The sequence below is a fragment of the Panthera onca genome, chromosome E1, assembly GCF_046562875.1.
Source record: "Panthera onca isolate mPanOnc1 chromosome E1, mPanOnc1 haplotype 2, whole genome shotgun sequence".
NCBI classification, from domain to species: Eukaryota; Metazoa; Chordata; class Mammalia; order Carnivora; family Felidae; genus Panthera; species Panthera onca.
The window spans coordinates 5,009,294-5,026,006 of NC_138352.1; the positions used below are offsets into that span (position 1 = coordinate 5,009,294).

At 41.7% G+C, this 16,713-nt stretch overlaps 1 protein-coding gene across 4 annotated transcripts in view; it reads right to left on the minus strand.

Moving 5' to 3' along the window:
* The window catches only part of ABCA9 (ATP binding cassette subfamily A member 9), a 62,510-nt gene that overhangs the window by 20,550 nt on the left and 25,247 nt on the right, over window positions 1-16,713 (minus strand). For all 4 annotated transcript variants that reach the window (XM_060645578.3, XM_060645575.3, XM_060645579.3 and 1 more), the window contains exons 17-23: window positions 16,399-16,538; window positions 13,544-13,663; window positions 11,233-11,431; window positions 9,267-9,433; window positions 8,491-8,624; window positions 5,731-5,868; window positions 1,090-1,197 (exon numbers count right to left, since the gene is read on the minus strand). In XM_060645578.3, coding sequence (XP_060501561.2) covers window positions 1,090-1,197; window positions 5,731-5,868; window positions 8,491-8,624; window positions 9,267-9,433; window positions 11,233-11,431; window positions 13,544-13,663; window positions 16,399-16,538 — 1,006 coding nt within the window. The remainder of the gene's footprint in view (window positions 1-1,089; window positions 1,198-5,730; window positions 5,869-8,490; window positions 8,625-9,266; window positions 9,434-11,232; window positions 11,432-13,543; window positions 13,664-16,398; window positions 16,539-16,713) is intronic.

Below are 16,713 nucleotides of genomic sequence, written 5' to 3' on the forward strand. Positions count from 1 at the left end.
CCATGCATGGCTTTTCAAGCTAGGCAGCAAGAGTTTCATTCTTACCCTTCGGTTTGGCAAGAAACCACAGAGGGGACTTAGGCAGGTAATCAACGTGGCTAGATGTGTGTTTTTAACTAATTGCTCTGTCACACGGATACGAAGACTAACGGGGATCCACACACAGTGAACAGCGGGAGGCTGATGTGCTCGTTCAGGAGAGAGATGTTAGTGGCTCTGACTAGGGTGTTGAAGGAGAGGGTGGGGGAACGTGGAAAGATTCTAAACATATTTCAGAAGCAAATTCCGTGACATCGCCATTGGCCGGCTGTGGAGGTTAAGGAGAAAGCCGTATCAATACCATGGGACTGCCAATTAAATTTGAATTTTAGATGAATATCTTAAAAAAAAAAATGTTTAGTACAAGTATGTTCCAACGGAATGAAGCTCGAATGAACCTTTAAAGGGGCCATCTTTTCCAACAATAAGGCAAAGTGCTGTGCTGAGTTGGTTAGGACTTTGAGTAACTTGGTGTAGTTTCTGAAAGTGAAAACCATCCCTGAGTGGGGCATTGTGATGATGTCAGAAGGTTGCGGTCATCCATAACAAGCTCAGTGATGAACCAGATGAAGGCTGCCGTTCCCTGTTAGCTGATGGTACCTCCCAAGCTTCCTGAGGTCCCAAATTTGTTTAAGAGAAGTAACCTTTGCTTCATATTTGTCAACCTTTTCTTTTTTTTTTTTTTTTTAATTTTTTTTTTAACGTTTTATTTATTTTTGAGACAGGGAGAGACAGAGCATGAACAGGGAGGGGGCCAGAGAGAGGGAGACACAGAATCTGAAACAGGCTCCAGGCTCTGAGCTGTCAGCACAGAGCCTGAGGCGGGGCTGGAACTCACGGACCGTGAGATCATGACCTGAGCCGAAGTCGGCCGCTTAACCGACCGAGCCACCCAGGCGCCCCTTGTCAACCTTTTCTTAAAATGCCTGGCGATGCATTGTTGCAAGCACACAAACTGGGCTCACCACCTCCGTGTAAATGGAACGATCATAGTGGAGAAGGGGTCTGTGAGTAACAGGAACACATAAGGACTTTGTTAACTCTTCTTACTTTATAGTCGCTGATGCTGCTCATTGCAATGTAAGGAGTAAAGCAGGCGGCGACAGGGATCCAGAAGAAGGCGTTACTCAGGTACTCGTGGTCATAAGACACGTGCTCCTGAAATCGTGCAGAACACATGAGCTAATGGCGGCTGGATGTATGGTTCATCTGTACTTAACCATTCAAATAAGTGAACTGGTCGAACCCCCCAGAGCACTTCCCAAGGTCCCATTTGCAACTTCTCACCCACACTCTTTCAATCCCGTGGTGCAGGAACCTGGGCATTTTGAACATATATCCTGCTTAACTGGGGAAGAAGCAAACTCCACGGAGTTGTACCCGTTGGCTAAGGTCCCACAGTTAATAACTCGTGAGGCAGGCACAAAGCCTCTGTGCCTCTGACCTCATCATGATGGCAACATTTAGCCGATGTTTTAATAGACATCAGAGTGGGTGTGCTTTCAGTGGAAGAGCTATCTCGCTACGCTCAGCAACTGGGGCCAAATCAGTTCAGTCCAACATTTGCAAAGAATCGTTCCTTTAGCGCAACGAGGTGTGGAAGTGGCAAGTTCAAATGCCTTCAGGGACCTGGCAGATACAGATTTCTTGAGGAAATAGGTGGTGGGGCTGGGAGAAGAATGGCCAGCACACCTCTACATACGGGCAGTGAATTTAAACAATTAAAAATCCTATGCAGGGTAAGGAGGGCCTTGCGCTTTGCTAGAAGCCTTAGTTTAATATGGGATTAGTTGTCTCACTACACAGCACGTCATCTGAGGTCAGGTATCATGTGTTACTTCCCTCTCCTCTTAGCCCCTCCTAAACCTCAGTGCCCTTCTGAGCACATAAAAACTGCTCAAGATGCTTATGCAGAGATTCAGCCCCGGACACGGTAGAGAAGACACCAAGGACCCATTTCATATCTTTCCCTGTGGTCACCCTTGTAGATTTTCCAGATCTGGGAGATCTTTGGGAATGGAAAAATCGCAATTAGTCTAAACAGCCAGCCTCCTTCCTCACAACTTGGTTTGTAAACGACATGCTATGTCCATGTGAGATCATACCCCACCAAAGTCAGAGTTTTGTAGGGGCTCAGCCTGGAGGGACCCCCAGGGACACCGGACGTCACTGGGTCATTTGGTCAGTTGAGGACATGCAGGAGTGGCTGGTTAAGAACACTTCGGAACGTCGAGCTCTGTGCTTTAGATCCAAGGGGGATGGGCTTGCAGAACTGTAAGAGAATGCCAGAAGCTGGGTGGGGAAATCAGCAGGGGATGCCCAAAGAGAATTTATCAACCATGAACTCGAGGTCAGCTGGGCTGGTGGGTAGCAAATACTTTGTAGTTAAGGCATCTTTGTAAAGGCAGGAACTCAGGGCGGGTTATCTGTTCATTCTTGGGAGTGCTCTCCTCTTGCCTATCCAGATTATTCACTAGCCTCTTCAAACATAATAGCCAAGGAAACATATCATCACTTCTTTATGTGGCAGTTTCCTTAGATGTGTAATATAATAATGATAATACTGTCCATCTTAAAAGTCTTATTAGGACATTGAAATATGATAATACATGTAAATCACACGGTAAATGTTCTAAGTATCTGAGGTTAACCTGGAGCCTCCTGTTGTGGGGAATAAGTTTAGGAATTCTCTGAGCCCCACGTGGATGGGTTCACAAGGCATAAAGAATTACAAAGCCACAGGATGCTCACACCCAAGTTTGGGTAAACAAGATTAAGTAAATAGGTATCGAGAAGGCGGGGCAAAGACCCCAATGCAAGGGTATATGAGGTAAAGAAGATTAGGGATTCTGGACGGATACACCCCGCAATTTAGTACCATAGCAGAAAGCTGCTTTCACTGGAAGAAAAGACCAAATCGGGTAAACAGGTAAATAGGGCTATTGGCTCTGCCTGGTGAAGCTGCCCAGAGCTAATTAGCAAAAGAAAGGTAGCTTGTTGACCCTGAGGTTACCTGCTTTATCTGTCTTATCCCCTAGGCTGGCTAAGATAAACAGACATGGTGCCTCCTGTCTGCTGTTAACAACCATCTGCCCGGCGGCAGGATTTTGTTTTGTATTGACCCAAACGCCTAACACCGTGTATCTTCCAAACCCCCTTTCCCTCACACCCACCAGTTAGTGTTCACAGATTTATTGTCTCTTTGTGCCCGTCCATCACCATGTTTGTAAGCATGATCCTAATAAAAATGGAGCAAGGCCCCTTAATCGGGGCTCTTGTCTTCTCCTGGACATTAGCCAGCTCTCATATTTTAATCCTGCATCCCGCTTTCTTGTCTAGCAAGACAAGAAATTCTAGACCCAAAGTCTATGACATCCTGTGAACAGGGAGACAGTTGTTTCTTCTCAAGAGATTTCAGGAGGAAAGACTCTTGTGATGTGGATGGAGAAAACGATGCCGTAAAGTGCTTATGAGGAACGTGGGGCAGCCCTCATCACACCCCAAATCTCTATAGCTTTCCAACAGCGTGCAAGAGGCACTCAACAGTCCTCAGAGCTCTTTCTGAAGAGGCACAGGTTACAGCAGAGGTGGAAGTTGTTAAACTACCTGCATGATGGGCACATCAAACAATGAACAAGGGAAACTGGAGAGAGCTTGGCAGTGAGGACATCTCGGCAGCGGCTGAAGGGAAATTCTGCTCGGCAACATCGAACACATCTTCATCTACAGAAGGGACGGGGGTCAAAGCCAAGCACTACCGGAGACAATCACACAGGTCACCAAGGCTGTGGTGACAACATATGTAGAAGCTACCAGTGGCAGATGCAGCTAGAGAAGGAAGCGATGTCTCCACGGCACCATTTCTTTCTGTCTTAATCTCTCCATCCTTCCTCGTGGCTTCCAGCGCCAGCAACATTTTACTCAGAAGGGAGCAGAAAGAGGGGGTGGGCAGGGCGTCCAGAGCAAGATCAACTCTCTCCTTTCTACTCCAAGATGTTAAACAATAAAAGGGGAAAATAAAGGCCAAAGTCCACCGCAGCTCACCCACGCCAGTCCACATCCATTAGGTCAACAAAGTGACCCCGTGGTGTTTGAATTGGAAAGGACATTGAAGCTTTGGACAGCACTGGAATCATTCTTAATAACAAAGAGCGACCAGGAAACTACAGAGTATTCCCAAGGTATCATATCAAGAAGGTGAAGGGAGATTCAACATGGCGGGGTATTAGATCCGCACACCCCCCCCCACTGTGGAGATTCTGACTCAGGATGTCAGCAGACCTGGAAAATTATATTTTATTTTTTTTTAATTTTTATTTATTCTTTATAAGTTTATTTATTTATTTTGAGAGAGAGAGAGAGAGCATGCACAAGCAGGGGGGAAGCAAAGAGAGAGGGAGAGAGAGAATTCCCATGGTGACGGTGCAGAGCCTGACGTGGGGCTCGAACTCACCAACTGTGAGATCCTGACCTGAGCTGCAATCAAGAGCTGGACACTTAACTGACTGAGCCACCAGGCGCCCCCCAGGAGATTAGATTTTACACAAGAACTGCTTCTAGTTTTAATTCAGCCTGGCCTCTGATCTAGTCAAAGCTGAACGTTCTTTAATGGAAACTTGGTGCACTCCCCAGAAAAATAATATTAAGAGTAGTTGCGTTAATAAGCACAATTTACTGAGTGCCTGTGGTTTTCTATGTTTATGTGCTTATTATTGGTCTTTACAATAACTCGGTCAACTGAACCTGCTGCTTGCATTGCCTTATTCACTTCTCAAGAAAACTTGTGATGAAATTTTTATCTGTATTTTTCTGTGGATTGCTGACCCAAAGCCTATGGAAGTCGAGTTGTTACAAAGTCCACAGAGTCTGGCCTTTAAGACTGGCTGTTTCAATGAAGTCCCATTACCACAGATGTGACAGGTGGTGACAGATCTAAGAGGAGAGGCCGTCATTTCCTTCTCCCAATTAATTATATTTTCTGCTGTTCCATTGACTCTAAGCCACCCAATTCAGGTTGCAATGTTACATAATCATTGCTAGATAGTGTGTGTCTGCATATATGTGTGTGTATGCATGAACGCAGAAACGTAAACTATATGTATTTAAAACATACATGCATTCAGGGTGCCTGGGTGGCTCAGTTGGTTAAGCGTCCGACTTTGGCTCAGGTCATGGTCTCACGGTTCGTCAGTTCGAGCCCCGCATCGGGCTCTGTGCTGACAGTTCGGAGCCTGGAGCCTGCTTCAGATTCTGTGTCTCCCTCTCTCTCTGCCCTCCCCTGCTTGTGCATGTGTGTGCGCTCTCTCTCTCTCTCAAGAATAACTAAAACACTAAAAAAAAAAAAAAAAAATTAAAACATACACATATTCAAGGACAAATTCACAAAAATTAACATGATATTGGGGCACGTGGGTGGCTCAGTTGGTTAAGCATCTGACTCTGATTTTGGCTCATGTCATGATCTCAGATTGTGAGATTGCGTTCCCTGTGCTGACAGCTGAGAGCCTGCTTGGGGTTCTCTCTCTCTCTCTCTCTCTCTCTCTCTCTCACTCTCTCTCTCTCTCCCTCTGAAAATCAATAAATAAACATTATAAAAACAGACAAACAAACAAACATATTATGTCAGCATATTCAAGCGTCTTCTTGAAAACTTCTTAGGGCTCAAGGTAAATGAGATAATATTATACTTACTTCAAAATAAGTACTTCTGTCGGTCTGAATGCGCTCCGAAGAATTAAAGATCCCAAGCAGCCCATTGCTGATGATATCCATGAGGACAGGAAAGCAGTTCAGCCTTTTGGTGTTACATGCTATCGAGAATCTGTGACCCTACGATATAACAAACATGCATTCTAAGTCCTCAGGAAGCAAACACAAAATTTAGCGAAGGGATATGGTAGAAAATCATTTGACGTATTGACAACACGAGAAAGCCAAGGCACCGGAAGTGATTAACATCACCATTCCTCATATTATCTGATTAATTCCTGATATACCACGAGGGACATCTTTGCTCTCTACTGGCCACGGCATCAGCCAGGTGGCTGTTGATGCCTCAACTCTCACAACACAAAATCCCTCTGGTGATTTTTAGCAACGTCACCATAAAAGTCCACAGAACAGCGTGTCTTTAACGTGACATTAGGCTTTCTTTCCAAATGCAACACATTCATTTTATAAATTACGAATGGGTGAATACTTGGAGGTAGAAGGCAGGCGGCTATCGTTATGAAAGCGTACGTTTTCACAACTACGGATCCTGCGGTGGCAACGTCGCATGTAAAATCTCTTTTAAAATGACATTTTAAAATCATTTCACCGAGTATGTCAGTCAAGCCATTATGTTGTATACCTTAAACTGATACAGTGCTGTATATCAAGCATATCTTAATAAAACTGGGGGAAAACATAAGGTAAAAAAAAAAGTTACATCTGTATCCGTATCTATCTTTAAAAAAAACATAGGACATATATATACATACACATAATATAATTACTTCTCCCCCAGATAAAAAGAATATACGAGGGGCGCCTGGGTCGCTCAGTCAGTTGAGCATCCAACTTCAGCTCGGGTCATGATCTCTCAGTTCATGAGTTCGAGCCCAACATCGGGTTCTCTGCTATCAGTGCGGGGGGAGGAGGGTCCGCTTTGGGTCCTCTGTTCCCCTCTCTCTGCCCCTCCCCCACTTGTATGCACACACTCTCTCTCAAAAATATACACACATTTTTTAAAACTCTGGCAAAAAAAATAAGTAAATTATTATTTGGGCATGCAGTTTTGCAATCATAAATAAATTATGTGACTTGCATCTTATCTAATTACTTAAAGCAATGTTTATTGATATTAAGAATGCCATTTTTTAAAAATTGTTTTTCTGAGCACACTGGTAACTAACTTGATTAAGACGTACTAAGGACTAGTTTGATCGGAGGTAATTTCTACTAAATATGTTTTTAAGTTTATTTGTTATTTATTTTGAGACAGACAGGGAGAGTGAATGGGAGAGGGGCAGACAGAGAGAGAGGGGGACAAAGGATCCGAAGCAGGCTTTGTATTGACAGCAGAGAGCCTTATGCGGGGCTCACATTCATGGACTCTGAGATCATGACCTGAACCAAAGTCTGACACTTAACCGACTGAGCCAGCCAGGCGCCCTGAAGGTAATTTTTAACTTTATTATTGGCATGGAAATTATTTCTGAAAATTAACTCTGACAAGTTGCCAATGGTCAGGCTTTGTGAGACTTACGTGCCGTGATTTATACATATAACATTGTCTTTTCGTCTTTTTTCATTTGTTTACTACAAGGATCTCTCCCCAAACTCCCATGGGGTCTAGGCAGATCATACACATAAGTGAAGCCGTGTGGAGAAGAGTAACAGACGAATGAAGTCCAAGTCTAAACTGGGCAACTGTTTCGCAATTCCAAATGCAGACTGCCAGAATTAGCACATGAAGGGTTTTTTCAAGAGTAGCCAGAAATTTCAACTAAAAAAAAATTTTTTTAATGGTTATTTAGTTTTGAGAGAGAGAGAGAAAGAGAGAGAGAGAGAGAGAGCACAAGCAGGGGAGGGACAGAGAGAGAGGGAGACGCAGAATCCGAAGCAGGTTCCAGGCTCTGAGCTGTCAGCACAGAGCCCAATGTGGGGCTTCAACTCACAAACGGTGAGATCATGACCTGAGCTGAAGTCGGACGCTTAACGGACTGAGCCACCCAGGCGCCCCATAGAAAGTTCAATTTTTATATGAAATACACCACTCTTAAATATTGCCAAATAAGGCGGTCCTTCTCAAACTTTAATGAGCATACTAATCCCCTGCAGATTTTATTAACGTGCAGATATCCAGTAGGTGTGGAATGGGGTCTCAGAGTCTGCATTTCTAACCAGCTCTTAAGTGATCCGCTGATGCTGATTCATGAACCACAAGTTGCAGGAAACTAAGGCATTTTTTTTTTAATATCAGATAGTTGAGCATAAATACTTATCTGAAGATTTGACCCATTTGTGTAGAGTTCAGCAGGTAAGACTTGAGCTTTTTTCCCATAAAAATATACAAAAGCCTACTGTAAAAAATTGGGCACTGATTTTTTTTGATAACAAAACTGAAGTTCATAATAGATATTAATCAGATTTATTATTAGAGGATTCATCAAAATGACATTTGAGTTGAAATCCAATTGAGAATACAATTTAAATTAGTGATTTGAATGGAGCACAGTAGGTAAGATTTAAACTCATTATTAATAATAGTGCATACAATTTAATAAAGAATGAAATCAAATAGCATTTCATTATATGTTGCTGTGTAAATATTTATAGTACAGCTTCTCCTCTAAAAATAAGAGATATCCCACCTGTTTGTGTTAAATCGGCCTTGTATGTCAGTTGTTAGGTGTTATTCAAATGGCATTCATCCCCCATCTTTGGTGAGATCAGAGCCCAACATACCTTGTCGTCACCTGACACAGTGATAGCACCATTGTATGATGGCTCGTTTGGGCCATTTCTAGTTCCAAAGGCATCCACTTCCAAAGCTATGTTCTGTTGCCTCAGTGAATGTACGAAGTTATCAATGCTCGACCCTACCATGAAGGTAAAAATCAAAAGAAGCCAAAGTGAAGTCAAACAATGGTCAAGTAATATTTAAAAAAAAGAACAAAACAAAACAAGACTAAACTAAATGATGTCACCCAAAGCATACCATGATGACCATCTAAGGATTTCCTTAGAAAGGCAGAATTGATGTTGTGATACCCAAATCCATTCTCATATCGAAAGTATGACAAGATTACTTTACCTAGAGTCTAGCTATTGACATATAATTTCTGTTCATGTAGAAATACTACCCAAAATTAACATCATAATCCTTAAAGATCTTCTGTGTTCTTAGAAATTTAGAACAGATTTTTTCCCCCAGACCCCAAGAATGCATAACACTTAAAAAATGTTATGGAAAGACTTCAGAGATCAGTCAGTGACCTACCAACCACCCTTTTTGTTGCTTGATGTGATACACTTTAGGATTTAAGTAACCTCGCAAAACGTGTTTCTAAAAGAAACTCCCCAATCTTGAGTTTTTCACTTTTTAAATTAATTTCTTGTTTGGCCTCATATGTGTTTTCTAAAACATACAAGACTTTATTTTTCCCCTCATGGTTTATGCTGCCCGGGGAATCCTTCAACAGGAGCGACGCGGAAAAGTTACATTTGAGCCCCATGTTTACCTGTTTTATTGATGACCAGTAGGGGGGTCAGAGGAACTTGCGGTGGTTGTCCCGGGGAGAGGAAGTACATATTAGGAGCCAGTCCCCAAGAATAACTCTTTTGATATAACTCATAGAATAGATGTTCCAAAAGCTGAGGGCAAAAGCTGATGCCAAAAAGCAACAATCTACATGGAGGAGAACGCAGAAGAAAAAAATTCACCTATAGCGACCTTTGTAGACTTTTCAGTTTGAGTAGATAATGGGTATTATAATAGAAATACATTATAGACACTAACCAAACAAATGAATCATGCTTCCCACCTCCTCCCCGTTTCTTCTTTCTAAAATGAAATGGCTTCTACATATTTATGCTTGGTCTTTCTCTCTCTCTAAATGCCTCCCCCCAGCCTCCCCCGCTTTTGGAAATGTCATTCAAGCTCATGATGTTGGCTGAGTAGGACTCTTATTTATTTTTGAGAGAGACCTCAAGAGATGGAGGGGCAGAGAGAGGGGGACAGAGGATCTGAAGTGGGCTCGTTGATGGCGAAGAGTTCCATGGGAGCTCGAACTCAAGAACCATGAGATCACAACCTGAGCCAAAGTTTGACATTCAAGTGACTGAGTCACCCAGGCGCCCCTGGCTGAGTAGGACTCTTAAATCTCTCTCCAGTTCCCACTTCTTGCCTCTGTTTCCCTCTTGCATTTCTCCCTTTTTCTGGACCACCGTTGCTGGCAAATCACCAACGCCCAGGCGTATCACTACACTCTGAACTTTTTCCCCCTCCTGTTCCCAATTACAACATTTTCTCATAAACCCAAGTTCCAAGGACCAATCATTTTCTGCTCATTTGTCTCTGGTAAAGTCCCTTTTCTGAATGGTTGAAAATGTCTATCGTAAAGAAAAAAAAAAAAAGAAAATGTCTATCGTATCGTCATTATTACATGCCTAGAAACATTTTCTCTTCCCCTTTTCGAGTCTGGACCTTAATTATCTCCTTCCTGACCTCTTTCAATATTGTCCTCAATGACTGTTTTTCTTGTCTCCAGAGTCTTCTATTTCCAAACCATTTTGTGCTGTTGCCCAATTAGGTTTCCTGGCAATCTGTGCTAATGATGTCAATCACCTTTCCAAATAAAAACTAAAATGTCAGTATTTCCTCATTATTCACAAAGCCCAGCTCTTCAGCTGTATGTAATATAGCATCAAAGTTATTTTTACTTTTCTGTGTACTTTATGTTGTAATTCACTTAACTCGATACCAATCGACCTTTTGACCTTTCAGGTGGCTCCAGACTCAGTACTGCCCCCTCTGCCTGAATTTCCATCCTTCTTTCTTTCCTTAACTAACCGTTACGTTTTCCTACACCAAATTCAATTTCTCCCCCGTAGGAAATTGTTCTTTTCCGATGCTCATATTGGAGCATCATCTTTCTCATACTGAACACTCTGCTTGCCGATATTGCCTAATCTTGTAGCGTGGTTTTTAGTGTACGTCTAATCACCCCCCCAGAGCCAAATCTCACGCCTGATTTATTTTGATAAGTGTGGCAGATATGCAAACATAGCGTGTTAGGCAGAGGTGCTAACAAATGTTTTTTTCTCTGAATGAGTCCTGCCTGGAGAGTAGGGTTTTTACAAGGACGCATTACTCAGCAAAGAGCCCGAAGCTATAGGGAAATCAAGCGGGTTGCAGACAGCAGCATGAAGCTGGGGCGAAGACACAGGCTGGCACAGGGCTCCTTGGGTCAAGAGGCAAGTCTGGGGGATGGGACCTACGTGCTAACTGCCACGCTTCTGAAACACTATTTCAACCCTTTGGGGAGAGCAGGTTCTGTGTGAAATTAACAGAAACCCCCCAATCGGTTAACCTGGTTTAATTACATACCCACCAAAGCAATTAGAAATCGCTTTCTGTGTTGCGAAAGACCGTAATCAAGGGCTCAGAGCACGGACCAAACATATCTGAAACCCTCAGGTACTCACATGGTCAACAGAGTTTTTTTTTCACTCTTTAACTTCAGGAGGCGAACTTTTGCTATGGCACAGAGCTGCTGCCTCCAGAGAGCCACGCCACTGATTAATTTCTTTGTCTCGTTAAAGGAGGACAATGCTTGCTCTAGCTCAACAAGGCTCCCGGTGTCTTTCGTCCTAGGACTTTGTAACTCTCCCCAAATTCCAGTATCTATAAAACACAAAATCAGGAATTTATGCTGCGTCAGCTTAGATGCGCTTTACTTATGTGTCTCTATGACCGTATCTTTTCACCAAATGGTGTCAGAGTAGAAATCTTGGGCAAAGATGTGAATAACCTAATTCATGGCATTGCTAGAGCAACTTAAAAAAAATTTTTTTTTAAATGTTTATTTACTTTTGAGAGAGAGAGAGAGAGAGAGAGAGAGAGAGAGACACAGAGTGTGAGTAAAGGAGGGGCAGAGAGAGAGGGGGGTGGGACACAGAATCCGAAGCAGTCTCCAGGCTCTGAACTGTCAGCACAGAGCCTAACGTGGGGCTTGAACTCACGAACTGCGAGATCGTACCCTGAGCCAAAGCCCGACGCTTAATGGACTGAGACACCCAGGCACCCCTAGAGCAACTATTAAAGGAAACAAAGCAAAATAAGTAAGTAAATAAATAAGGTATAATACAAGAAGGAAAACTAATGACATAATAAAAGAAATCTTGTATTTTATTTAAAAAAATTTCTTTTTGTAATCTTTATTTATTTTTGAGGGAGAGACAGAATGGGAGTGGGGGAGGAACAGAGAGAGAGGGAGACACAGAATCCAAAGCAGGCTCCAGGCTCTGAGCTGTCAGCACAAAGCCGGACATGGGGCTCAAACTCACGAACAGTGAGATCATGACCTAAGCTGAAGTCGGATGCTTAACCAAATGAGCTACCCAGGCACCCCTTGTATTTTCTTTTAAAAAAGCTTTGTGTCTACAGCTTTAAAGGACTTCGTTCATTCTAAGGAAATCAATGAAAAGAAATCCATATTTAGCCTGGAAAAATCTACTCATTGCAAAAAGATAAGCTATTTAGTATTTCTGACTGAGGTGGGAAACCTGGTATATATAGAACCCTCTCCAGGCACCGCCCCCCCAGCCCCAAAAATATGAAATTGGTAGAGACAATACTTTTTTTAGTAGTCATGATTGAAAATTAAAAACCGAAGTGACCTCTTTTGGAAGACAAGCCTAGAGCAACTGATCTACTCTAGACTTTTAGAAAGCAACAATATATGTCTATTAAAAGTTAAGTATAACCATAAGTATATAACTTCAAAAGTGGATAAAAGGGAAAAAGAGGTGTTTTTTTAGGTTTATTTATTTATTTTGACAGAGAGAGAGTAGGGGGCAGAGAGAGAGGGAGACAGAGAATCCCAAGTGGGTTCTGAGTTCATAGCAGAGCTTGAACACATGAACCGTGAGATCATGACCTGAGCTGAAGTCTAAAGTCAGATGTTTAACTGACTGAGCCACCCAGGCGTCCTGATTTTTTTTTTTTTTAAGTTTATTTAGTTTTGAGAGAGAGAGAGAGAGAGAGCGTGCATGTGGGAGGAGTGGAGGGGCAGAGAGAGAGGGAGAGAGAGAGAATCCCAAGCAGGCTCCATGCTGTCAGCCTGGACCCCACGCAGGGCTTGATCTCATAACCATGAGATCGTGACCTGAGCTGAAATCAAGAGTCTGAGGCTTCACCGACTGAGCCCCGCCCAAGGGTCCCCGAGAAAGAGGTAATTTTAAAAACCCGCTCAATCAATTAAAACATAGAAAATGAAAAAAAATAAAAGAAGCTAGTAAAGAGTACGCCAAGTAGGATGACACATAAACCAGAAATAAGGAATTGCCTTAGATTAAGTAGAGACGACTTTCCAAGGAATGACAATTATTCTGACAGCAAACCTTTCAACAGCAACGATGGAAGCTGAAGACGTTGGAATAATATCCTCGAATTGATACGAGAAAAGTAACTGTCAACATTCAATTCTAATTTTCTTTTCTCTGTGGCACTTATATTACATAGTTATTGTCTGCTCCATGAGGATCTAGTCTTGTGCCTTGCTATACCCTTAGTAAGACATGTGGTACAAAAATCAGGAACTCAAGAATGGGGGCCAGCATTGAGAGAAGAGGAGACAGAAGAGATACCTCTCTTCTCTGCTTTAAGTTTACCCAAGACCAGACTGAATCAGAGCAGCTCCAAAAGCATATAACCTCATCATTCAAAGTGTATTTTCAAGATAGGGTAGTCTACAGAAAGACAAAATGAAAGCTTCTTTTTGTTTTGCTTTTTTACCTGATTCACCAATAGCTGATTTCCCTTCTAATTTCAAGAATACCTCATTCAACGTTGCCATGGAAACACCATAATCCTCAATGCCCTGATTAGAGCATCTATCAAGATCCCTGTAAAGATCTAAAAGTAAGCACAAAAATACATCAAAAGAACATAATGTGAAATGAGATTGGTAATAGCTGTATTTTTCAACAATAGAAAACGTGTGATAGGCCAACAGCATTCATAAGAAACAAAGCTATGGTACAGACATTCTCTTATTTCTAAAATAACCTAAACTACAATGTGTTTCTGAGTCTTGAGTATAAAATTGTAAACATCTGTGTTTCATTAGAAAACTACATATGCAGTGTTCTTCAAAAAAATCTTATGTTTTGTTTACTCTCTTTTTTAAAAAATTAATTCTGTTTGATTATGGGGAGTTTAATAAATGGACTGAATGCTCGTGTCCCTCCCACAGATCCATATGTTGAAACCCTACCCTCCAGTGTGATGGTATTAGGAGGTGTATAATCATAAATGAGATTAGTGCCTTTGAAAGAGTCACAAGAAAGCTGGCTTCCCCTCCCTGCTCCCTGCCATGTGGGAATACAAGGTGAAGTCAGTACTTTGCAACCCCCAAGAGGTATCTCATTGAACCCAACTGTACTGGAACCCAAATCTGACACCTCCCAGCCTACAGAGCTCTGAAAAATAAGTGTCTGTTGTTTGTAAGCCACCCAGTCTATGGTATGTGTTACGACAGCCTGAACTAAGGCAGGAAACGTTCAATCTTAAAACCCCATTAATTCAGGAATATTATCCCCAAAGCTGAGAGAAGAATGCTGTTAGGAATAACTGGTAGGCAGTTTAATAACACATGCGAAAGAACTAATGTTTATAGAAATAATTAGGTGCTATGCATTCATCCTTAGTTTAAAAATATATATAAATTAAAGGGAAAACAATGTATATAACTTTGCATTCACTCTCTCTCTCTTTTCCAGCATCTGACCATGATATGAAGATTACACAGAGTTCTCAAAGAAGGTAGGTCTTTTTAGGGATTTTGAAGGTTACTTTTTTTTTTTTTTAAAGATACTGGGAATAATTTTTGGGTAGTTCAGGAAGGTTGGAAGTAGAATAAAAGATAATTCAAATATTGGGAGAAATGAAAGGTTTCTATCTCAACGCTGTGTTAGATAAATAAAAAATACAGATGTAGTCATGATTTCCAATGAGTTCTAAGGGTTGGTTCTTTTTCAGCCTTTTTCTAAATTGTGCACCCCTCCTTTGAAATGCATTTAAAACATAATCATGGAATGCTTGGGTTCGTGGGTTTCATAAAGATTTCTGTTTTCACAAGCATACATGTATCCAAGACGTGGTGTATGTGTCCAAGAGTACAGTTACTTCACTGATTCTAAGATAAATACATTTCATCTTTTCTCAACATATTTGAAATGAGCATGCATCAGGAAATGCTGGCGTGTCATTTTATTTATTTATTTATTTATTTATTTATTTATTTAAATTTATTCTCAGGTTAACTAACATACAGTGTAGTCTTGGCTTCAGGACTGGATTCCCATGATTCATCACTTACATATATAATACCAACTGCTCATCCCAACAAGTGTCCTCCTCAATGCCCATCTCCCGTATACCCCATCCCTCCACCCCCTACCGCCATCAACCCTCAGTCTGTTCTCTGTATTTAAGAGTCTCTTATGGTTTGCCTCCTTCTCTGTTTTCATCTTATTTTTCCTTCCCTTCCCCTATGGTCATCTGTGGCAGCATTGTTTCCTTCCGTGTCTTTCTTGGCAGCACCTCCTACAGCTGAAGCTGTCTTAGATGCTGTGAACTACCATATGTTCCATGCCAGGTGTTTTTCCAGGTGCTGTGTTTATATTTAATATTTTAATAATCAATTTAAGTGTATTAATCATTTAATCCTCATAACTGAGGAACTATAAAGCTCATACCATCATTATCCCCTTTTTACAAATAAGGAAACTGAGGTACAGAAGAGTGATATAACCTGTCCAGGATAACAGAGCTAGGAACAGCCTTGCTGCGATTTGAATCTCCCCAGTCTGGCTCTAGAATTCCAGCTTTCAACCACTGCACTCCACTGTCTGATGCTATATTTCTATATTAGCCATGATTATTGATGCAGGCGTATTGATTCAAGCAGGTAGCAATGGAGCCAGTATCCTCCATTAAAAGTTGGCAAATTCCTTGAAGTCCAAGTACACACATATTTATGGTTACACTTAAAGAAATGCAATCTACCTCAAAATTCTTGGCAAATGAAAGCATATTGGGAGACCAGGTAGAAAAGTGGGAACAGCAATGAGCTTCCGGGCTTTTGTACTTGCAACAAAGTGGTGAATTTAGAATGTTTGGCAACACACAGGTGGATCGTCATTACTATTCAGTTACTGAGATTATAACATTATGTCACGATGTTGATCATAAAACCATCTATCTGCATTTGGCATGCTATTCCCTTAGGCCCCGTTCAGTACTCTGCCCTCTTTTCACAGACCTCTCCTTGTCCAGACCACACTCTCTCATTCATTCCTGAAACAAATGTCCTGAATATTCTTAATTTTACCTTGATGTTCTCCTGCCCCCCTTAACTGCACATACTTCCACTTGAAGCATATTGAGTATCTTTGGGCTCAGTTTACTAATAAGTGATCTGGGGATATCAGGGGCTAATACTAGCTGGGACTTTGGGGGATATTAAATGATTAATGCACAGTTCCATGCACTTAGCAAGCATAAAGATGTCAGCCATCATTCTGAATGCCGCTGTTATTGTTAGTAACATCATTGAAAACCATCCCGCGGTGTCTCCGTTCTGTTACCTGGAAATTTGTTTGTCCTTTCCAAGGGCAAAATATATACGAGCTTTTCTTCACTTTGTGCTGTTAATTTGGCCTCAGGGATGTGCTGCTTAACAAGTGATGTTATCCTGTCCGGATCGCACATTTCATTCAGGTGCAAACTGACATTTAAAAAGAGTGTGTTAAAGCCATTTTTTATCCACCACCATCTCTACAAACAACTGTAGCGTGTTTGCCACTTCCTTAATATTTATGAGACACAAATGTACATGTATCTAGGATCATGGAATAAGCAAGACTTAAAAATATGTAGTCCAGATAGAATCCACAATGATA